The following is a 19,648-nucleotide window of genomic DNA, read 5'->3' as shown; positions in this document are numbered from 1 at the left end:
GCTGCCAGCTGCAGAAGGGCCCCTAGGAACAGGCCCAAGGCCATCATTGTTAAGACTCACTTACTGGGACTGGCAGGATGTTTTATCAAAGAGAAAATTAAAAATGTGCTACAACTAGTCAATCATTCAGAGCAAAGAAGCCTGGTAAGAGATATGTGCGGTTCCTCCCCAGCCCCATCTCCAGCCAAGGAAGCTTAGCATAGAATCACAGAATGATTTGGATTGCAAGAAACTTTAAAGGGCATCTCGTTGCAACCCCACTGCCATAGCCAGGGACACCTTCCACTAGACCAGGTTGCTCAGAGTCCCATCCAACCTGGCCTTGAACACTTCCAGAGAAGGTTCAAGTGCCCCATGCCCACCCTGTTCTCCCTGTCCCCCATGATCTATGCATAGCAGAGACTCCTGCTGATACCACTTGCTGCTCCTCACAGTCACCACAATCCTATTTCCCTCCTGGGCTGGCAGGACCTAGACTTACAAATGGAAACAGCCTGAAGGGGTGACCATGGTAGCCCCCAAAATCCCTTCCAAGTCAATCTGACCACCAAGAGACCAGATCACTAATTCTCCAAGTCCCTGGAGGCAGCGGGAGCAGGAAGCCTAAGAGCCCTCTCCTCAAGATCAGCCATGCAAACCTTGCTGCCATTCTCCTCCTTCCCCCACAGCTTAGTAAGCCCTCAGCCTGTTAACATGCAGACAGGTGAATAGGTTGTGATGGAGACCATTGGCTCCCTGTGCTGCTGTCATAGGTTTCAGTCTGCTGTGTTCAAGCAGAAACCACTGCTTCAGACCAAGAAGCTCCCCAGGCCCACGCAGCCCTGAGCAAGACTTTCCATGCGAGGAGATCCTGGTCCCACGCACCTGAAACCACACCACAAGTGGCAGCCCCTGCAGGTGTCTGCAAGGGGGAGAACTGTTCAGCATCCCTGAGAAACCCAGTCCCCAGTGATCTCTCTACACCACAAAGCCTGGGACAGGAAAGACACCTCCCAAGCCTTCATCATGACCCTGTGACTAAGCAAAGCACATGCTGACTTGCCACACGAGTGGCATTTGTTGGTTTAACTGTGACCCTGTTACTGATATAATGTCTAACCTTTGGTTTCACTTTTTCACCTTGTGGCACGTCCCGCACCTCACATCAAAATTCAAGTAACTCCTTTTAACAATGCTAAATCTATAATTTTTTGGCTCTGGTGAATGTCAGCTTGTCCCACTGCAACAAATGGGAGGGCAGGAGGAAAAGTTGGGGTTTTTTCTCCTCCACCCTTTTTGTTCTAAATGCCCTCAGCATATCTGCTCTTATCCTTTTCTTCTTTCATCTTAATGTCCCCACATCTGCCAGCATCACTGATTGGTTTTTTTCTCCCATCATCTTTCAGAGAGGGGAAGAAGCAATGCCTGTGTAGAGAGCAGACCACTGTCCCCCTTCCTGGAATGGACTAGCACTTTGGCACAGATCAGTAACACAGGGCTGCCTTGCTCTGCTTCCCGAATTTCTCTGCTCCTCCTCCCATGCCCACAGAGAGACACTGGGTGCTCCAGAGACCTGTGGTGTGGGAAGAGTGACCCAGGCTCCAGGTGCAGAAGTTGAGTGGGTGCCATCGTGAGGCTCTGAGTGCTACCAGGACACACAAGCCCATGCAGTGGGGAGCTGGCTGACAGCTGCCTTGGCTGGAGGCTTGTCTCCGAGCATCAGCCAGCCCACAGCAGCAGCTGACCAGTTTAAGCCATCAAGCTCATCAGCCACTTCAGCCACAGCAGCATAAAAAAAGCTCTATGCGAATGCTTTGCAAATCCTTTCCTTGCAGAAGAGAGGAAAGAAAAACCAGGAGCGATGAGTCAAGGCCAGCAACCCTGCAGAAGGGACATGTCACAACACCCAGCTGAAGTCAGCTGCAGGGAAAGGGCTGGAGTTGCACAGCAGAGCACCAAAGGTCTGCACGAAGAGCGACCGTGCCCTCTGGTGTTCAACCCACGGCTCTTTGGACCTCTCCAAAACCCATCCACCTCCCCTTTGCAGATCACTAACTGGCCACACTGCCTCTTGCTTCCAACACCTCCAACGACAGGACTCCCTGAGATACAAGACTTCGGTGTCTACAACATCAGACAAACAAGAGACTGAGTGGCAAACTCAGAAAGGCCCAGGATGCCATGCAGAGAAACTGTATAGCAGAAGCCAGGAAGAGCAGTAAGGGTCTTCCACTGCGGCACTCACACATGTGCAGCCACATTGTGACCAGGCTGATGTGCTGCTCTGCAAAGACCAAGGCATAGGGAGCCTGGGAATGGAACTTGGGACTTATCCCATACCCTGCCTCCATAACTCCTCGGGAACACTTGTGAATGAGGTATTGGCTAGCCCAGGAACTGGCTCCCACACAGCAACTTCGTCCCAGCAATGGTGATTGTTTCCCAGGCCCTGTTTTTCCATCATTTCTGGCAGTCACAGCCTTACTGAACTTCAGACTGCTTCAGCTAAATTTTATTATTTATTATTATTTAGTTTAGTCATTTGGCTAAACCACCCTCAGTGCTGTCACCTTAGGTCTTCCAAGCACTCAGCATGCACCAGATCTAGGTTCTTATGCCCACAATGGCTAGGACACAGAGGAAGAAGAGCTCAATTGACCTTCAATCCAAACTCCAGCAAAACAGAAGCTGCCATGTTAGTCGATCAAAGTCCAGCAGCAAACTGCTCTCTACAACAAAGTCAGTGACACAGGCATGAGGCAAGCAGCCCAGCTTTCGGTGGCCTTGGTTAGTACAGACACAAGAGGGTGAAGTGGGGTGAGACGTGGGTGGGAGGGAGGAGAGCTGTTGAAAAGAAACGTTGCAGCAGCTGCTGGGACTGCACAGCCTGTGCAAGCCAATAAAAATACCACATACTTATATACTACTGGCCGGTGCTTTATCCTCCTGGATCCCCATCGGCTGGGCTGGCTGCCCTGGAGGCAAGGGAAGACACCTTTGTTGGGCAGGTGCAGTCTACGGACACAAAGAGAGTGGTCAGCAAGCCATGGACATGCCTGGCTGCTCAGCACACAGCACCATCCTCCCCCGCCCCAGTTTTGCTGCCCCAGTGCAATCTCTCCACCACACATGCTCTCCCCTTGCCTTGGCACTTGCAGATCCCAGGGGCTCCAGTGGCATCCGTACCACCACCCATGCTGTCAGCCATGGAGGTCAATGCAGGAAACATGCCTGTGAAGCTGGAGTCAGCAGTGCTGTTTTTCCCTTAAGAGCCAGTAAGCAAACATCAAGCGCCACTCTCCTTCATCTGGGATAGCAACCCAGCCCAGTTCAGAGTCACCTCCAGCCCAACCCAGCCATCTGCAAGAGGGCACACGACTCAGGGAGCAGTGCCAGGCTGGCACAGAGAGAGAGCCCTGCTTCCCTTCCTCCTTCCCTGTGCTGGCCTGGTTCCTGGCTGCCTTCCTTCACCTCAACCGCTGGGTCCAGGCATGGATTTGAATTTCAAATAAATCATGAAGGCACTCTCCAAGCCTTGCATGGAGGAGCATTGTTTGGGCAGAGCAGTTCACCTGCTCCCAACCCTCTGGCCCCTGTGCATGGGCACCAACCCTTATGACACCCAACTACCACCAGCCAGGGGATGGGTAGCAAAGCTCTTGGTGACCAGTGCAGATGGGAAGTGTCATTCTTGGGACCCCTCTGACACTCACCCCCAGGACATCTGCTTCATTCACCTCACTCATTCAAACAACAAGAAAACTTGTGGGCGGGCAACGTTTTTCGAGCCCAGGTGGGGGATCCTCAGCAGCAGCCTCTGCCCGAACATTTCCTGGCCCCATGCCGACCTGCAACCCTGCCAGGAGCTGTACTGGGGAGCAGGATACCTCCTTCCATGCATCTCGGCTGCTCTCACAGGACAGGAGCCCTGTAGCCTCTTAATCCTGCCATCTGCCAGCCTCATATGGGTGCAAAATCTCTGCAGAAAACACCCACCCCACCCCCCGGCACATTTCAGCAGCAGCAGCTGCCATGCGCCAGGTGCCAGAGTGCCCCACACCATGTCCCCTTGTGTGGTGACCTCAAGCTTGGGCAGTAAGAGGCTTAGCCCTGGATCTGAGAGGCTCCTGGCCAGAGCCAGGGTGGCAAGGCAGGATGATGTACAGGTAAGCTGTCCAACTGGGAACTTTCACACGAGGGGACAGCACGTGGCCATCTGCATGGCCCCCTGCTTCCTCTCTTGGATGGCTACAGGCCATGCCCAGAGGCTGGGAGCTCAGGAGGAGGCTCCAAGCCATCTTAGGTACTTCTGCCCCATGATTCTCTATCCTTGTCCCGCTGGGGAGTCCTGCCCTAGAGTGGAAGTGGGACTCTCCACAGCCAGGGGGAGCAGGCAGCAAGGAGTCCCCCTCCTCTCTGGCTCTGGATCCACACCTGGGCTGACAACAGCAAGCGAGGGACAGGCTGTTCTGCACACACGTTTCCTGTGGAAGCCAAGCTGCACCAAAACAAGGGGAAAACCTTCTGCAAGAAGGCTCTATGTTAATTGCCCTGACTTCCTGGGCCAGCCAGCTGGGACACATGACTTTCTTCAAAGCCATAGCACATGCTGGAGCTGAGGTTGCTCCAGCCCCAAAAAGAAATGAGATGCTGCTGGCAAGCAGGGAAAGGGAGATAGGGTGAGTGGAGCTGGGGAAAGGGCAAACACTTAGCTCTTGACTGTTGGTGCTGGGTGGGATTTTCACACTCTGGCTGGGTGCCCCCACGTGGGGCTGGGACTAGAGCCTGCCACAATCTGGCAGCCTGCAGTAATGCCAGGGGGGCAGCAACAGCCCATGAGACACGCTAAAGGAATCTCCCACCAACACAGGGCACATGGAGGACAGGGCAGCAGCCAAAGGGTGGGACTACCTCCAGCCAGACCTCTGTCTGCTCCCAGAGTGGGGCTTTCCCATCAGTGCCATGTATCTACCACCCTGCACCCACAGCTTGGGCAGCATCCTGCAGCCCCCCAGAGACAGGTCTCCAGTTCTCACAGCTGGGCAGGGCTTCTCTGAGATGGGGCATGCTCAGCTTATTTCCCCAGGCCCTGATCCACTGGGAAGAGCTGACAGCTGTTAGATGGGCAAAGCTCAGCCAGGCTCTTTCTGGGCATGAGAGCAATGGTCACAGGTAGAAACTGGAACTGACAGCCTAACCCAGACAGCACAACCTGCCGGGCAGGCAGGGCTGAGAAAAGAGGCCCATTAAGTCCTACTGTCTGGGACAGCATGGAGTGGGAAGGAGATCTTCTCAGCTCCTCATCCTGGCACAATGAGGAAGAGCTTTCCCTGGGGGCAGAGCTCACAGTTAACTACAAAATTAGCACCCTAAGGCATCAACCCCTAAACTGCAGGTGGGAAGAGAACAGCACTGGGTCTAACACATATGTCCAGTGTGGACAGGACTCCATCCCTGCTGGGCACCGGCCTGGCCAGCGCAGCCTCACTGCTTGCCTTGGCTGAGCTTCACCCTCCACCTGGCATCCTGATGGGGAGAAGGAGAAAGCCTCCCAGCTCCCAAAGACAGACTGCAGCTGCTGCTGGGTCTGCAAGTTGCAACAGAAACACTGAGTATTACTTTCGTATTACTGGAGAGCTGGCCCAGGGAAAGCTCTTGAACTCAGGATTGCAAAGACAGAGCCACTTATTATCCCCAGAGCCTGGTGCCAACTCAAGAACTAGCAGAACAGGTTTCCCCTATTTCCACATCTAGCCCGTGTTCCCAAGTCAGATCTCCACCAGACTCCCTACCTCCAAAAGTCTCCAGCAGAAGCCATTCACCTACTTCCAGTCCCCCATCTCTCCCAAAAAAGATTGTTTGTGGACCCAAGAGTCAACGAGTCAGCCTACAGCCCTCACTCTACTCTTGAACTCAGTATCTCAAAGTCAGCACTGGTTTAAAATAACCAGCAAGCAAGCGAATGCCTGGCTGAGAGATAACTCAGGACATTCAGCTCACAGAGTCACCTGGGAAAAAGAAAACAGCTTCACCAAGAGCAGAGCTGCAAGTTAAATTTAGAGGCTTTGCCAAGTCTCTGGGGAGACTGTCTGCTCCCCAGGCACTGCACAATGATGAGTGAAGGAAATCCTACACTGTGTCTCCCACCACCTGCCAGAGCTCAGGTTGCCTTTCGTGAGAGCATTGCCCCCATTGCAGAGGGCTCGTCTCCCCTTACGAGCATCTCCTTAGTCCCCAAGAGGACTCACACAATCAAACAGCTCTCAAACTCTCCCCGCTTGCAGGTCTGTCATCCTCCCTCCTTTCAGCCCCTTGAAGAGATTACAGGGTTTCCTGGAAAGGATGCTCCAGCTCTTAAGAAGATTAGTGGAATGTGTCCCTGCCCATGGTGGGGGGATTGGAACTGGATGATCTTCCAACCTAAACCATTCTATGATGCTATAATTAAAGGTCCTGACACCTTTTCTGGTGCAGGTACATGTCACTGTGGCAGCCCCTGCTCTGATCTTGGGAGCACAGGAGAGCTGCCAGAGAGTGCCTGCGACTGGAGAGACAAGGCAGGTAGCAGGTAGGGTCCACACCATGGAGGACCTCAGCCTCTGGAAGCAGTCAGACCCCCCATGCTCTGATCCTTCCCTGTCCTATCCCACAGCCCCACTGAGCTGGCAGCTGCCCCAGCCTGGCTCTGCTGCAAGGCTGCATTGGCTGCCAACAGGTACGGCTGCTCAGTGTGCCCAGTGCTTTATTTTTCTCCCATCAAGATAAAAAGTCCCTGAGCAGCCCCACAGGAGGTCAGGCCCTGAGCAGAGATCACAGAGCAAACACAGCAGCGGAAACAACTCTCTCGGCACATCCCATCTGCCCTGCAAACAAGCCCAAGTGTCATTGCAGGGGACAGCTGGGGATTCCCACAGGCCCAGCTAAAGCTACCCATCACCTCTGAGCAGGATGGGGAGCAGAGGCTGGAGGGTTTCAGAGCTAGAGGCATACAAAATCTACATGCATAGAGGAGAAGTAGGAAGATGATTGCTCAACAGCTAGCTGGCAGCAAGGTGCCTTGTGAAAAAGCTTGTCCCGAGGGAAGCACTGCTCTCAGCCTGCCAGCCTGCAGAGCACAAACTTCAGGCTCCTCACTACCATCTGGTCTTCCCCCAGGGCACTTGGGGCTTACCCCACTGCACAGCCCCTCTACTGCACCCGAACAGGGGAAAGTGGGCCCAAGGTTCAAGGGCACCTCCCACACAGCAGGGATGGGGAAGGCTGGGCCACCATCCCAGTGGCACATCGTTCTCAGCTTTCACATGGGTGTAAGCATCAAGCTGCAAGAAAGACAGTGACAAGTGACGTCCCAGAAAGACGTAGGCGGGTGCTCGGCTCAGTTTCTTGAGTGCCGTTTACCCACAGGCTGTGCCACCCACAGACCTTTCCTGGGGCAGTGGCAGGCACCCCCAGGCTCACGTGCAGGCTTCAGCACAAGACCTGCCAAAGGGTCCCAGACAAAAACTTAGTCCCATGCTCTCTGCTGGACTACCATCTGCCAGCTGCACCACTGGTGGCTAAGGTCCCTGCTTATGCTATCGCACCAGCTATTACACATACTTCCTTCGAAGTGGGATTTGTTACAGAAGCTCTGAAGCCCACAGGCAAGATCCATTTCAGCATCCCAGCTCACTGGCACGGGGGCGAGCAAGAAACAGGCACTGTCCCCAGCACTTACACTCCTTCCCCAGTTCATCCCTGGAAAGGGTAAACTGCGCAGTTCACTTATAGCACAAGAAACAGGGCACTTAGAACGGCAATTTAATCCTAACCACCTCTTATCTGATCAACCCCAATCTCTTTATCAGTCCAATTAAAAGAATTACCCATCCATGGCCTGGATGCATGTATTGTGCACTTGTCTCTGTCGGCTCTAGAGCCAATTACTCCACCCTCCTGTACAGCAATTATAAGGTACAGAAATAAGCCTGCTTGCAAAACACGGGACTAACATACCATCAGAGGCCAGAGCTTGGAGGCTCACCTTTCTGTTGCTTCAAATCCCCTGAGGGCTCACCTGCCCTGGGGACAAGACAGGCTCTCTTTCCATTTTGCAGACCCCTGCCTCCCCTGGCCATGCCTCCCAGTGTTGCTGCAGGTGGAGTCCAGCATAGGGTGTCCACCTCAGGAGACCCCTCTCCTTGAAGCCAAGGCTCTCCAGAGACTCACTGCTGCCAGTGAGCAAATTCCTCCTGATTACCTTATCTTCCTCTAGACCGGTTTCCCAGACACTCTGGGTAAATCTCAGAATAGAAGAGGGTGCAAATTTCCTCAATGATGGCTGTTGGAAAGCATTTGGGGGGTATTTGGATTTCCTTCTTGACAAAAGGAAGCGTAGCACAGCCTTCCCTCGTAATTCCCTCAGAGGAGGTGAAGAAACTTCATGCCATCCTCTGCTCCAACGCTCAGGTGGGCATGAATACAATGGCATGCAGCTAATTATCCTGCATGACTTCCCATCGAGTCTGCCTCCCACTGGTGTGTGTGGGAGCCCCTTCAATTTCAGAGGTCTGTGGAATCTCTCCTCACTACCCTACAGCTCTGGGTGCTGCATTCATCATCCTGAGCCAGAGGGAACTGGGTCCCTACATCAGCAGCACAAGGATGAGAGAAGTATCCATACACCAAACAACCTAATGGGCATTTCCAGTTATCCTGGCAGGCCTGCTGGCCTCCTCCAGCTCTTCCTGCCCATCCCACTCTGCCTCTCCCCATGTGTCCACACTGCCAAAGGTTATTCACACTTGGAGAACTTCCCCTTGGCTCTCATCTACATTGCAGTAACAACAGCCTGAAGCCCCAGGAGTCAGAGAGAGATGCCACACAGTATTTGGAGCAGGGCAGGGACTGCCAGGAGCTCAAGGCAGCCACTGCCGACAGCTCTGAAACCAGAGGAGAGAACACCACTATGTGGTGGAGTGACCTTGCAAGCCATCCACTCCCAGTTCCGGCTTGGCTGTGGAGGTTGAAATTGGGGCCTTTCCCCTCCATTCAGCACGTGTGATACCACCCTGGTGGCACTGCATCCTGCTTCAACTGCTCCCATATGCCAAAAATACTCATGAGATGTAGCAAGTTTGTCACAGGGCCACCAACACAGCTGGGGCAAGAGTAATCAAGTACAAGGAGAGGATGAGATAATGGGGGCAGTTTAACCTGCAGAAAAGTTTGAGGGGGAACATTATTACCATCCTCAGGAACCTGATGGGAAGGTACAGAGAAAATTGGGTCAGATGCTGCCCAGACGTGCACAGTGACAACCTGAGAGAGACCAGGCACAGGTTGCAACAAGGGAAATTGAATAGTTATTAGAGGAAAAAAAATCCCGAGGAGCTGAAGCACGAGAGCGAGTGTCCATGGAAGCTGTGTTCTCTACACCCTGGCAACACTCAAAACTCAACATCAGTAGCCCGATCAAATTCAACTCTGCTTTGAGACAGTGTGGACCAGGCGATCTCCAGAGGTTCCTTCAGACCTCAGTTATTCAATGTTTTCAAAGACCTCCGGATGGCAGAGGTACCAGGCTCTGGTACTTAGAGGTACTTCGCTTACACGGTCTAAATCTCCACGAGGCCAACAGAGAGGCTGAGGGAGGCATAAGGAGCCCGGCTGGCTCTGGGAAGGATGCATGCGAAGCCGGGATCCCAGCGAGCACAGCCATCCCCCGGCGCGGCAGGACTGCCAGTGTCGCAGGCAAAGCACGGGACGGGCGTGCGGGGATGGAGACAGGCAGTTCTAGGTGGGTGGAAGCGAATACCCCTGAGACGAGGCTCCGACTCCACGGGGAGGACAGCGCGCAGCGAGGGCAATGCTCCCCAGCTTCCCACCGCTCGTGCCAAGAGCTCGAAAGGAGGGAAAAGCAAACTCCCCGCTCCATCCCCACACCGTGTCCCGCATCCCCCTGCGGCTGCGCTCAGCCGGGGTCAGCCCCTCGACCGGGCCTGGTGAGGCGGCTGCCGACGGCCCGGCGGCGGGAGGCTCCTCGGAAGCCGGTGCTCCGCCGCCTCCGTTCCGGATGCTCCAGCCGCCTACAGCCAGCCCTTGCCCGGGAGCGTAGCTCCCTCCGGCCCCGCTCCGCCGCCAAGGTGCCGGGGCGGCGGCACAGGCACCACCCGGAGCTCGCCCGCCCGGCGGGACCCACCGTCCCGCCGCCCGCCCCGCCAGGTGCTCACCTGCGCCCGAAGAGCTTGAGGCCAGTGAAGCGCTTGTTGCTGTGGCGGCGGCCCAGAGGGGGCGGCGGCCCCCACTCGGGCTCGGCGCCACCTGACGCCCCGGAGGAGTCGGCTGTGGCGGCGGCGGTGTCAGAGGAGGCGGCGGAGGGCGAGCCGCCGGACGGCGGGGGCCGAGCCGCCTGCATGGCCGAGCTCAGGGCTCGGCAGCGCCGCCGCCACCGGGGTTCCAAACCAGGGGAGGGCACCGAGGGCGGGCGGGGGGCGCGGCCGGCCCGGGTTCCCCCGCCCCACCGGGCCGCGGGCAGGAAGTTCAGCCGCTCACCGGTGGGACCGCCGGCCGCGCCGCCAGCGCCGCCTGCCGAGATTGGGGAGCGGGGCTGGCGGCGGATCCCGTCCCGTGGCCCCGCGCCCGGCGCCGCCGCCTCAGGAAGCCGCGTGTCAGCCCCGCCGCCGCCCCGCGCTCGGAAGAGGCTCGGCGGCACAAGCGGAGCCTCCCCCTGCCTCCGCCTCCCATTGTTCACCGCCGGACGGGGGGGACGGAGCCAACAGCCCCACCGCCCTCTCCGGGGACCGGGAACCACTGCCGGCCTTGTCGCCGAGGCCAGCCCTGAGGCTCTTACCCAGCCCTGAGGCTCTTACCCAGCCCGGCGAGCGCCTGCCCCGCTTCTCCCTGAGTCCAGCGACACCCTGGCCCAGCGGCCGCTGGCGCAGCGGCAGGGGCAGGCCTGCCGGCCATGGCTGCCAGTCCAGGCAAGGAGCAGCTCTCCCAGCCCTCCTTTGCATGGAAAATGTGCCGGCCGCAACGGCAGCTTCCCCGCTTTCCAAGGGCGCGGAGCCAGGCTGAAAGCCGGGGCTGCGGGGGCTGCGAGGGCAGAGCCCTGGCTGCCCGCTGCACGGTGCTCCTGCCGACCCTTAACACCCTGGGGCAGGTCCCACTGGGAACCTCGAGCACCAGCCGTTTCCAGGAGGGCTGGTGGGGATGGGGACACACCTTGCTGCTTCCGAGAAATCGACAGCCCAGGCAAAGCCCGGCTGGCCCGCTGTGCTCACAGGCTTGGCGTCGAAAGCGCCCGGGCGGCCCTGTGACATCCTGGCTGGGAGGTTGTGCTGCGCAAGCCCAGGCACTAAGAGAAGAGGAGGGGATTGCTGGCGAGGCGTTGGGCGAGCACAGGAAGCCTTCCCCCAGCCCACAAAGCACGGGCTGTCAGCACCCGCCACAGCACCTTAGGCCCCCAACAGTACGAGGAAGGCGGCAGAGCCCAGCTCGGTGGATACCTTATATCTACGTCCCCCGGAGGGCTCTGGGGAACGTCCCAGGAGCGATGCCGCCACATCTGCCGCAGCATGAGCTGATGCGCTCAGCCAGCCCGGGGTTCACTCTCGCTCTTCCTCCCCCGGCGGCCGCTTTCCGGAGTCATCCCGAGGGCAGGTCCCTGGCAGTGCTCCGCCGCCCGGCCGCCCGGCCGGGGCCCCGGCTTTGTTTGCACCCTCCACCTGGTTCCTCTCTCTGCACTTCCTGGAAGTGTGAGGGCGGCTGTCATCACAGCCGGCTTTGCGGCCTTCTTCCCACGGCGCTGGCCATCTCCTCAGCCGGGTCTGCTCCAGCGAAGCCTCGTGCGCACCCTCAGCAAGCAGGAGCACGTCCTGGCACGCTGGGCTGCGCGCCGAGGAGCCGCACCTCCCTTGCTGGGTGGTTCTTTGAATGCCCCCAGACTTGAGACAGCCCCTTCGCCCAAAGCTGTCTCAGCACTGCCATGTGCACTGTGCCATGGCAGTGGGTTTGTCCTCCTGCCACCTGCCCTGTGTCATGCACTTCCTTACCCTGCAGGGCACCACAGCACTCACAACCCCTGGGTGGATGCATCCTCCCTGTGTGGTGGGTCTGAAAACAACATCCAGCATCTGCTCACTCTGCACTGGAATTCGTTGAAAAAATGCCTTGATAAACCAGGAATGGGCAGTGTGAAAAGTAGAACCATCTAGGAGGCCTCCAAAGAGTGAAGAAACAGCCTGACATTCGTCATCCATCTCCCAGTCTGGGGCGACACAGCCTAAGCCTGCAAGCCTGGCCTGTCCCCACCTCCAAAAACCCCAGCTCTTCACAACCGGATGCTGCTTGGTGTGCTCTGGCTCCAGGAGAGCTTCAGATCACCAAGAGGGTCTGTGGACAGCTTCTGTGGGCCAGAGAAAGGCAAGCAAGCAAAGCTGGTTCTGGCAGCCTGCACAAATGGCATTTCTAAAGGGGCACATGGTCTTGCTTTAAACTCCATCATCAAAAGCAAAAAAAAAAAAAAAATCATTGACAGACCTTGATCTCACCGGGCAAGCTCTGAAGCTGAACACAACCCACTGCACTAATTACTGTGCAGAGAGAGGAAAAGGCAGGTCCTGGATGCCTGACTCCAGCTCACAGATCAGGGAAGGGAGAGTTTTGTTATTGTGGAAAGGGTTCGTCATCCCTGCTGCTTTGCATGCCATGATGGGTTAGTTGCATTTTCTCCCTGCCTGCAGACATTTCCCTTTCATGTTTCTTTCTCTGTCTCGTGGTGTTGATGTCTAGTCCCCTTACCCAGGAGCATCAAGAGCACCAGGGCTTGGTGAGGCTGTTGGAAAAGTAACACACTCCCAGGACCTTCACCATCCTCTGTGTGCTGTGTCCGTGTATCCTTTCACGGTTCTATCCCTTGGGCTTGGTGCAAAACTGTGGAGCAATGTAGATACAAAAATGCTGCTAGCAAGGATTTTCTCGCTAGTTTCTAAGTCCGTGAGAGACTTTTCTCTCACGCAGAAGAGGTAGCAGGGAATGTAAACAACCAAGCCACCTGCAACCTTGAAAAGTCTTGTTTATGGTAGAGTAGAAAAATATTTTGACAATGGATGTTTTAGGATTTTAGCCAATCACCCCTAAGGGGTGGCTGGTCCTTTGTCCAATTAGACTATGAAGAAAAAAGTCTATAAAAGAGTTTGTAAAATAATTAAATGAATAAATCTTGCTGCACAATTCCTGCCTGCTGGATCTTCTCTCCTGCTCCTCCCTATGGCTGCGGGACACGGTGATATACCGTAAGAACCAGGCCTGCGGTAATAGAGCAACCCCTAGAATTCCCAGTCTTGGGTGCTCTTGGTCAGGAGGCCAGAGGAGACAGACCCTGCTGGCACAGGCTTCTCTGTATGCAGCACAGGAGAGGGATGGGGGTCACTGTGCTGGATGTTACTGTGAATTGGCACCCTTGTCTTCATGCTAGTTTGTGCAGCACCCTGATACTGAAAGGATTAAGCTGCCCGCTTCAGCCCAATTCAGCAGGATACCTGCCTGCGGGTTACATTGTGAACAGGATCAGATAAGGGAGGGAGTGGTCAGGGAAAGGGATGGCTCTTGGTTCAGGGATCCCTGCTCTCCCCACCCAGGAGTGTTCAGATGTAGGTTGGCATTGCCCCTAACACTGGCTAGTGCCCCTAACAACCTCCCTGCTGGCCTGCTCGGGGAGTCCCACCCCATGGTCCCCCTGTATACCCACACCACATGCAAAGCTGAGGCTGTGGCTGTGGGGACAAACAGGGGAGGGAGGCTGTGTTCAGCTGCCTCAGGGAGCCGACCTGGCTTGCCTGATGTGGAAAAAACACAGCAGGAGGAAGGGCAGGAGCATCCCCTCTGGCAGCAGCAGGGTCTTGGGTCAGTTTAAACCAGGCAGTGTGCCTGGTTTAAGATGGGGCTTGGGGCTGCATTATGCCACCCCTCCCTGGGAGTGCTGCAGGAATGTCGCTACACAGCCAGGCTGTACCCACAACCTCCCTGTTTCTCCAAAATTGCCTCTTAGGATGTTTCTATCTCTTGTTACACACAGTCCCATATCCAGTTCACCACTGCCTTGCACATAGGAACGTCTGGAATGAGAGCCAGAATGAGAGTGAACACGCACCAGCATTGTGCACCAAGCACAGGGTGATGCCAGCTCCGAATCCATCCCACCCCTGTGCCGTGCACTAGAGCCTGTGTCTGACAGTGGGGCCCAGCAGAGCTTGTCCCCGGTTCTGGAGAGAGTCAGGGCAGGGGAGACGCTTGTCACCCCCGACCAAGTTTTGTGAGGAGCCACCTGCTCTTTTCTAGCACTTCCCTCTGGCCATGCCACCCATCTCCTTTCCCCTGCTGCACAGAGGGATGCAGAGACAAATGTCTCTGTCAGAGTGGAGCGGGCTTGGCTTGCTGGAAACGAGTGGGAATTTGATTATGCTGCTCTGCAGAGCAGGGCTAACACGATTAAAAGGCCAGCAGGCAGGACTCAGAGGAAGGAGATCCCCTCTCTGTCCCTTTCTCCCTGCAGACAGTGGAGGCTTTCCTTTCCTTCTTCCTCAGCCCCTGCGCTGCCCAGGCTGTCCTGGGTCTTCACAAACATCCAGAATCCCGATCTGAAGGCAAAAGGAAGAGAAGACAGCAGAGAGTTGCAACCATCTTCCCCTGGGCCCCTCAGGACTCCTACCTCACTCTCTCCAGCCGCTTCTTCCAGCTCTCCCCTCTGGCCTGCTCTATGCCCAAGCTCCCTTGCTATTTACATTTCAAAGAAGCCCCCTCTGCTCCACTCTGCGGGTTATATTTAGCTTCCTGGCACAGAACACCCTGTGAGATGCATTAGCTGCGTCCTATTTGCCAGCCGGGAACCGCGCTGAACAGCCGAGGTGCCTCACATCTCCCTGGCAGGGATGGGAGCTGCCTGGGGGGCACAGAGGGACACAGGACCCACTCTTCCCGCTGCCATAGATGCCTGTGTGGAGCCCTGTGGTGCTTGGGCTGGTCCGGGCACTACCTCCGGCCGTGACAGAGAGCCGAAGGGTACGTGTCTGACACCTGGCACCCCGCCCCATAGACGGGGCCTGCGGAGAGCTTGTACAGGAGCTTTTGTGCGCTTGTGGTTTCCTTTCTGGGTAAACACCCCTCCGGGCTGGGTTGCTGGGAGCGGTGGCAGTGACAGAGGCTACTGCTGCAAGCATCACCCTGAAAGCAATGATGAAATTGAGAGGGAACCCACAACTGCTCGGGGGAGGTTGCAGGGTGCTGCTGTGACCTGCCACCACCTGTCCCAGGCCTCTGGCTCCAGGCTGGCTTTCCCTACAGCAAAGTTCCACCAGCCTCTAGCTTGCCTTATTGCCACTGGAGCTACCCGACTCTGGGAGCTAGAGATGATCCTGCCCCATCTCAAAACCTTGGTGGAGACACTCAAGGCAAGCAGGAGCTGACTTTGGACTCCCCTTGTCTGAAGTGACTGTCTGGGGATCAAGGCACACAATCCTGGTGCTTGCTGTGCATTTGCTGTGGTGACAGAGGGCACTGGGTCCTTCTGGCATTGCAGAGGCACCTTCCTACTGGGAAAATTTGTCCCAGAATGTGCAAATCTGGTGCACAAGCCAGCATCATTAATAAGTTTGGCACGAAACTGCTACTCAAATCCCTAAATATAACCCGAGTGCTGAGCTCTCTTTCACCCGCCCAAGGCGCCTCCATACACCGTGGCAGCTATTTATGGAAGGAACTTTATTTCCATGGGATTAATATCATTTCTGCTCATTTCAAAACCTTTATATAGCAGCTTATGCCGCCTGCCCCTCGTGATGACTAATGGGTCCCAGCAGGAGCAGGCAGGTTGGCAGCAAGGGGGCTGGGGCCTCCAACCTTCAGCTGACATTGAGGATACCTGTGATGCCCACGGCCCATGGAGGAGGTCCTCTAAACTCTGTACCAGGGTTCCGTAAGTGTCTCCAGAGCTGGACAGCACAGCAAGGGGATTTCTGTCAGCTCCCTAGGACTTCTCACTCTGCAGGAGGGGCACATGATAGGAGGTTAGCCCACCTCTGGGTAACAGCTCCATCACCACCTGACCTGCTTGAGGAAGCAGCTGGACCTGAAACTACAGGGGTGTCACGGGACAGAACAAGCAGGTTTCCACCCCCAGATACTTCCTCTCCCATTTCTCCTTCCCTTTGCTTGGCTGTCCGAAACACTGGGTGGAGGAAGCAGCTCATCCCAAGCACTTCTTCCTTTGCTGCTGGCCTGCAGGTTGCTGCAGCATTCCCTCTAGCCTCTCAGAATCCTCCCTTCTGCAAAGCCTGCATTGGATGGGGAAAAGTCCCTTGCAAAGAGACCCCTTGTGAGAGTTGTGTAGGACAGAGGTGCTTTGTGTTAGGGCAGCACAGGCTGGGGCACGTCAACTGCGCCACCTGCTTGGGGTGGCTGGGGTGGGATGGGCAGGGTGTATACAATCCCTAGCAACCTTAGATAATTTTGGAAAAAATTCAGGCAGATAATTTAGGTTGCAATATGGTCCCTTCCTCCCCTGGGAAGGCTGGAAAATTGCAGCTGGCTAATCTGTTCACAAAACACACTGTGAACATCTGGAGAAGACAGCTAAGAGGAGAAAATCCTGCTCTGCCTGGCACAGTAATTCCTCATCCTCTGTGCCATCAGGGCCGAGACCCTCCCAGCTCTGCCTGGTGCCTCAGTGAGCAGCCCTGGGTACAGAATGAGGACCAGAAGAGCTGCTCATTGCCCCAGCTTGTGGCAAGGCTCAGGGACACAGGAGACCTGGACAGGTCTCTGCCACCCCGGCTCCTGCTCGCCACCCACGACAGGAATAACAAGTGCTGGGGATGAGTCAGCTTCGGGGCCCCTCCTGCTCTGCAGGCACTAATAAGGTTTCCCATTAGTTCCCATTACCGCAGTATTAGAGAGCAATTTGCTCACAGCTTGCACTGAAGCCCTTGCAAGGGGGGTAAAGAGCTGCTGTACGCGTGGGAGTGCAGATGGGGGGTGACCGACAGCTCCTGCCCAAACTCTTCCCCCTGGCAAAGCTCTGCACCCCAGGGTCCCCAAGGCCCAGACCAGAGGCAGGAGAGCTCATCCAGCCTCTCTGTCTGCCATGGCAGCGGGCATGGCACCAAGATTCTCTATGTCAGTGTTCCACCTGCTTGTAAATTTTGTGGCACTTGCTGAACATGGTGACATGGAGCTCAGAAGGACACAAACATCTCTGGGCCAAGCTAGCTCTGGAGAATGGTAAGAAGGCAGCTCCTGCCTTCTCCCCTCCTCTTAGTCCCAGACTCTCACAGAAGTCCAGGGTCAGTTCTGCAAGTGCTCATGTTTACTCTGGGCAGGTGCAGGGTCAAAGGATTTCTCCTCACTTACACCTGAAAGCCATTCTGCAAAGATGGGGGGTAGTAAATCATAGAAGGGCTCAAACACAATTCTAACGAAGGAAAGGGCAGGGTGGGACACCAGACCTTATTTGCTGTGACAGAAGAATAGAGCTGAAGTCCTGGAGATGCTGACCCAAGCAGGATTTCAGACATTATGGTTGGAGTTGGGAATAGGAGCTCACCTGAGTATCACCAGGCAGTGGCTCCCATAAGCCCCATGAAAGCTGTAAGAATCACTTTTCACCTCTGCCAGCTTTGCCTGGTGATAGCAGGGGGGAGGTAAGAACAGGAGTTGTGACAGAAGAGTCACGCCAAAAGCCAGGACAGATCTCCTCTTGCTGCAAGGTACCCAGACCACTGTCTAGGAGGCATTGCAGCCCCAGGATGGGAAGGGGGAGTTGGGTAGAAGGGAAATAAGGGGGTCTGCAAAGGTGATAATGGGGCTGCCACTGCAGAGGGGGCTCTTGCACGCGATGGGAGAGACTGGACTAACTGGTTACCTTGTTTCTGTGCTGAGATAGTTTCTGGTGGGAATGTGCTAGTGGTCGCTGGAAAGAGCCATCCCTGACCCCCTGGGAGGGAGATGCCTCAGGGACAGGCCACTCCACTGCCCCAGTGCAGCCCTGACACTTGGGGACCCAGATGTTCCTACCTGTAGGAGACCTGCTTTCTGATGGCCAAGTGCAGGAACTGCTCCTCCACCTCTGCCATGGCCACTGCCCCTCTCATCTCCTCCCAGGCTGGATCCGTGCTGCAGAGGCCCAAGCGTTGTGCTCGCCCAGTGTTCTCTGTATCTCCTGCTCCGCAGAGGCTTCCTGTGGCTCCCCTGGCCACCTCACCATCGCTCCTGGCAGAGGAGAAGTCTCTCCAGCTCTCGGGACCTTCAGCCATGCTGGAGTGAGGTGTCTCTCTAGGCGAGGAGTCCCACTCTGCCCCCAGAACTTCTTGGGCAGCCCAGTCGTGTCCCACAGGGTCCCACAGGGTGCTCCACTTTATCTCCCCAGGGCCGTGGGACAATCCCGGCAAGGTTTAACTCCCTGAGGGAGCACAAGCATGAGAAAAAACAGCGTCCAAATTTTGCAGTGGTGTTTATTGGCCTCTTGATAGCAGCTTGGGTAGCTCAGACACAGCAGCTCAGCCTCCTGCTGGCTCTACTGCCCTGCCACTCCGAAGCGGAGGAATATCTGACACAAACCTGAAGATGTTGGTGCTACTCCTCAAAGGTGCTGGCACCGTGAGAGCAGCGGGGAGCGAGTGCAGAACACGGTGTTTGCTGAAGAAGCACAGTCCAGGGATAGCGATGCTTGCAGTGAGCGAGAGCTTGGATTTTCTTCTGCGAGGTCCCTCTGGAGCCAGGCACGTCTGTCACTGTCCCCAGCAGCAGCAGCTGAGCAGGAGCAGCGGGGAAAGGTAGGCAGCGAGGAAAGTGCCTGTGCACAAAACCTGGAGCAGCTCTCAAAAGACAAAGCAGAAAGTGAGCATTGAGTGTGTGCTGTGTGCATGGGGAGGGGGCTGTGGGGAGCTGCATCCAGCAGGCAGCCTGGTGTCACCTTAGAGACACTTGAAACTAGCACTTAACTCTTTGGAGTCTGGGAAGGCAGAGGAGGGTGACAACTCAGCCACCGCTCTCTGCCTGCAGTCCAGCTGGCACCTGCCTGCCAGCAAGGGCAGCTCAGGCAGCTGGGTCTCAGCCACTTGTCTTAACCAGACCTACTGTCAGGTGAAGTCAGGCAGCCTGGAAAACTGCAGGACAGCAGCAGCCCCAGCAGAGCAAAGTACCTGCTGTTTTGTCCAATCATCCAACATGGATGAGATCTGTCCAGGGACAGGGTCCCCAGCTGTGGACAGTGGTATCCAGCTGAGCAGAGGTATTGCTGTAGCATGGCCTCTGTCCTTCCAGCTGGCTCACTCAGCTCCTTGCCACTTAGGAGGCTACATTATTCCTGATTTTTCCTTATTCAAGTCAATTTTTCTCCAATCTTGGCATGCAAAGGTAGAACCACCCTTCTGTTCTCTGCCCACATCCATCAGAAGAGTTGCATCATTTGGTTGTCCTGGGCTGTGACTGGACTTTGTGACCCCAGTCCCAGCCCACCCTGGTGCTGCAGATGACAGCTGGGGTAAGAGATCCCTACAAAGCTCCCATATGTGCCTGATTTGTTCTGCCCCAGATTCACAAGCTGTGCCTTTACCTGCTAGGCCCTGGAAAATTCAAACTTTGTGTCTATAAGAGCCGTTCCCTGCATCATGGCAAGGTCCTACAATCATGTATT

The 19,648-nt window shown here is 55.9% G+C and overlaps 1 protein-coding gene across 1 annotated transcript in view; it reads right to left on the bottom strand.

Annotated features, from left to right (window-relative positions):
• Positions 1-10,424, bottom strand: part of DGKZ (diacylglycerol kinase zeta) — a 46,589-nt gene extending 36,165 nt beyond the window's left edge. Inside the window, exon 1 of the mRNA XM_048306229.1 lies at positions 10,191-10,424. Coding sequence (XP_048162186.1) covers positions 10,191-10,375 — 185 coding nt within the window. The 5' untranslated portion in view covers positions 10,376-10,424. The remainder of the gene's footprint in view (positions 1-10,190) is intronic.
• Between the last annotated feature and the right edge of the window lie 9,224 nt (positions 10,425-19,648).

This window comes from Corvus hawaiiensis, chromosome 6 (genome assembly GCF_020740725.1).
Source record: "Corvus hawaiiensis isolate bCorHaw1 chromosome 6, bCorHaw1.pri.cur, whole genome shotgun sequence".
In the NCBI taxonomy this organism is placed as follows: Eukaryota; Metazoa; Chordata; class Aves; order Passeriformes; family Corvidae; genus Corvus; species Corvus hawaiiensis.
The sequence above is the reverse complement of the archived record's forward strand: the minus strand, read 5'-3'. Positions and strand labels throughout refer to the sequence as shown.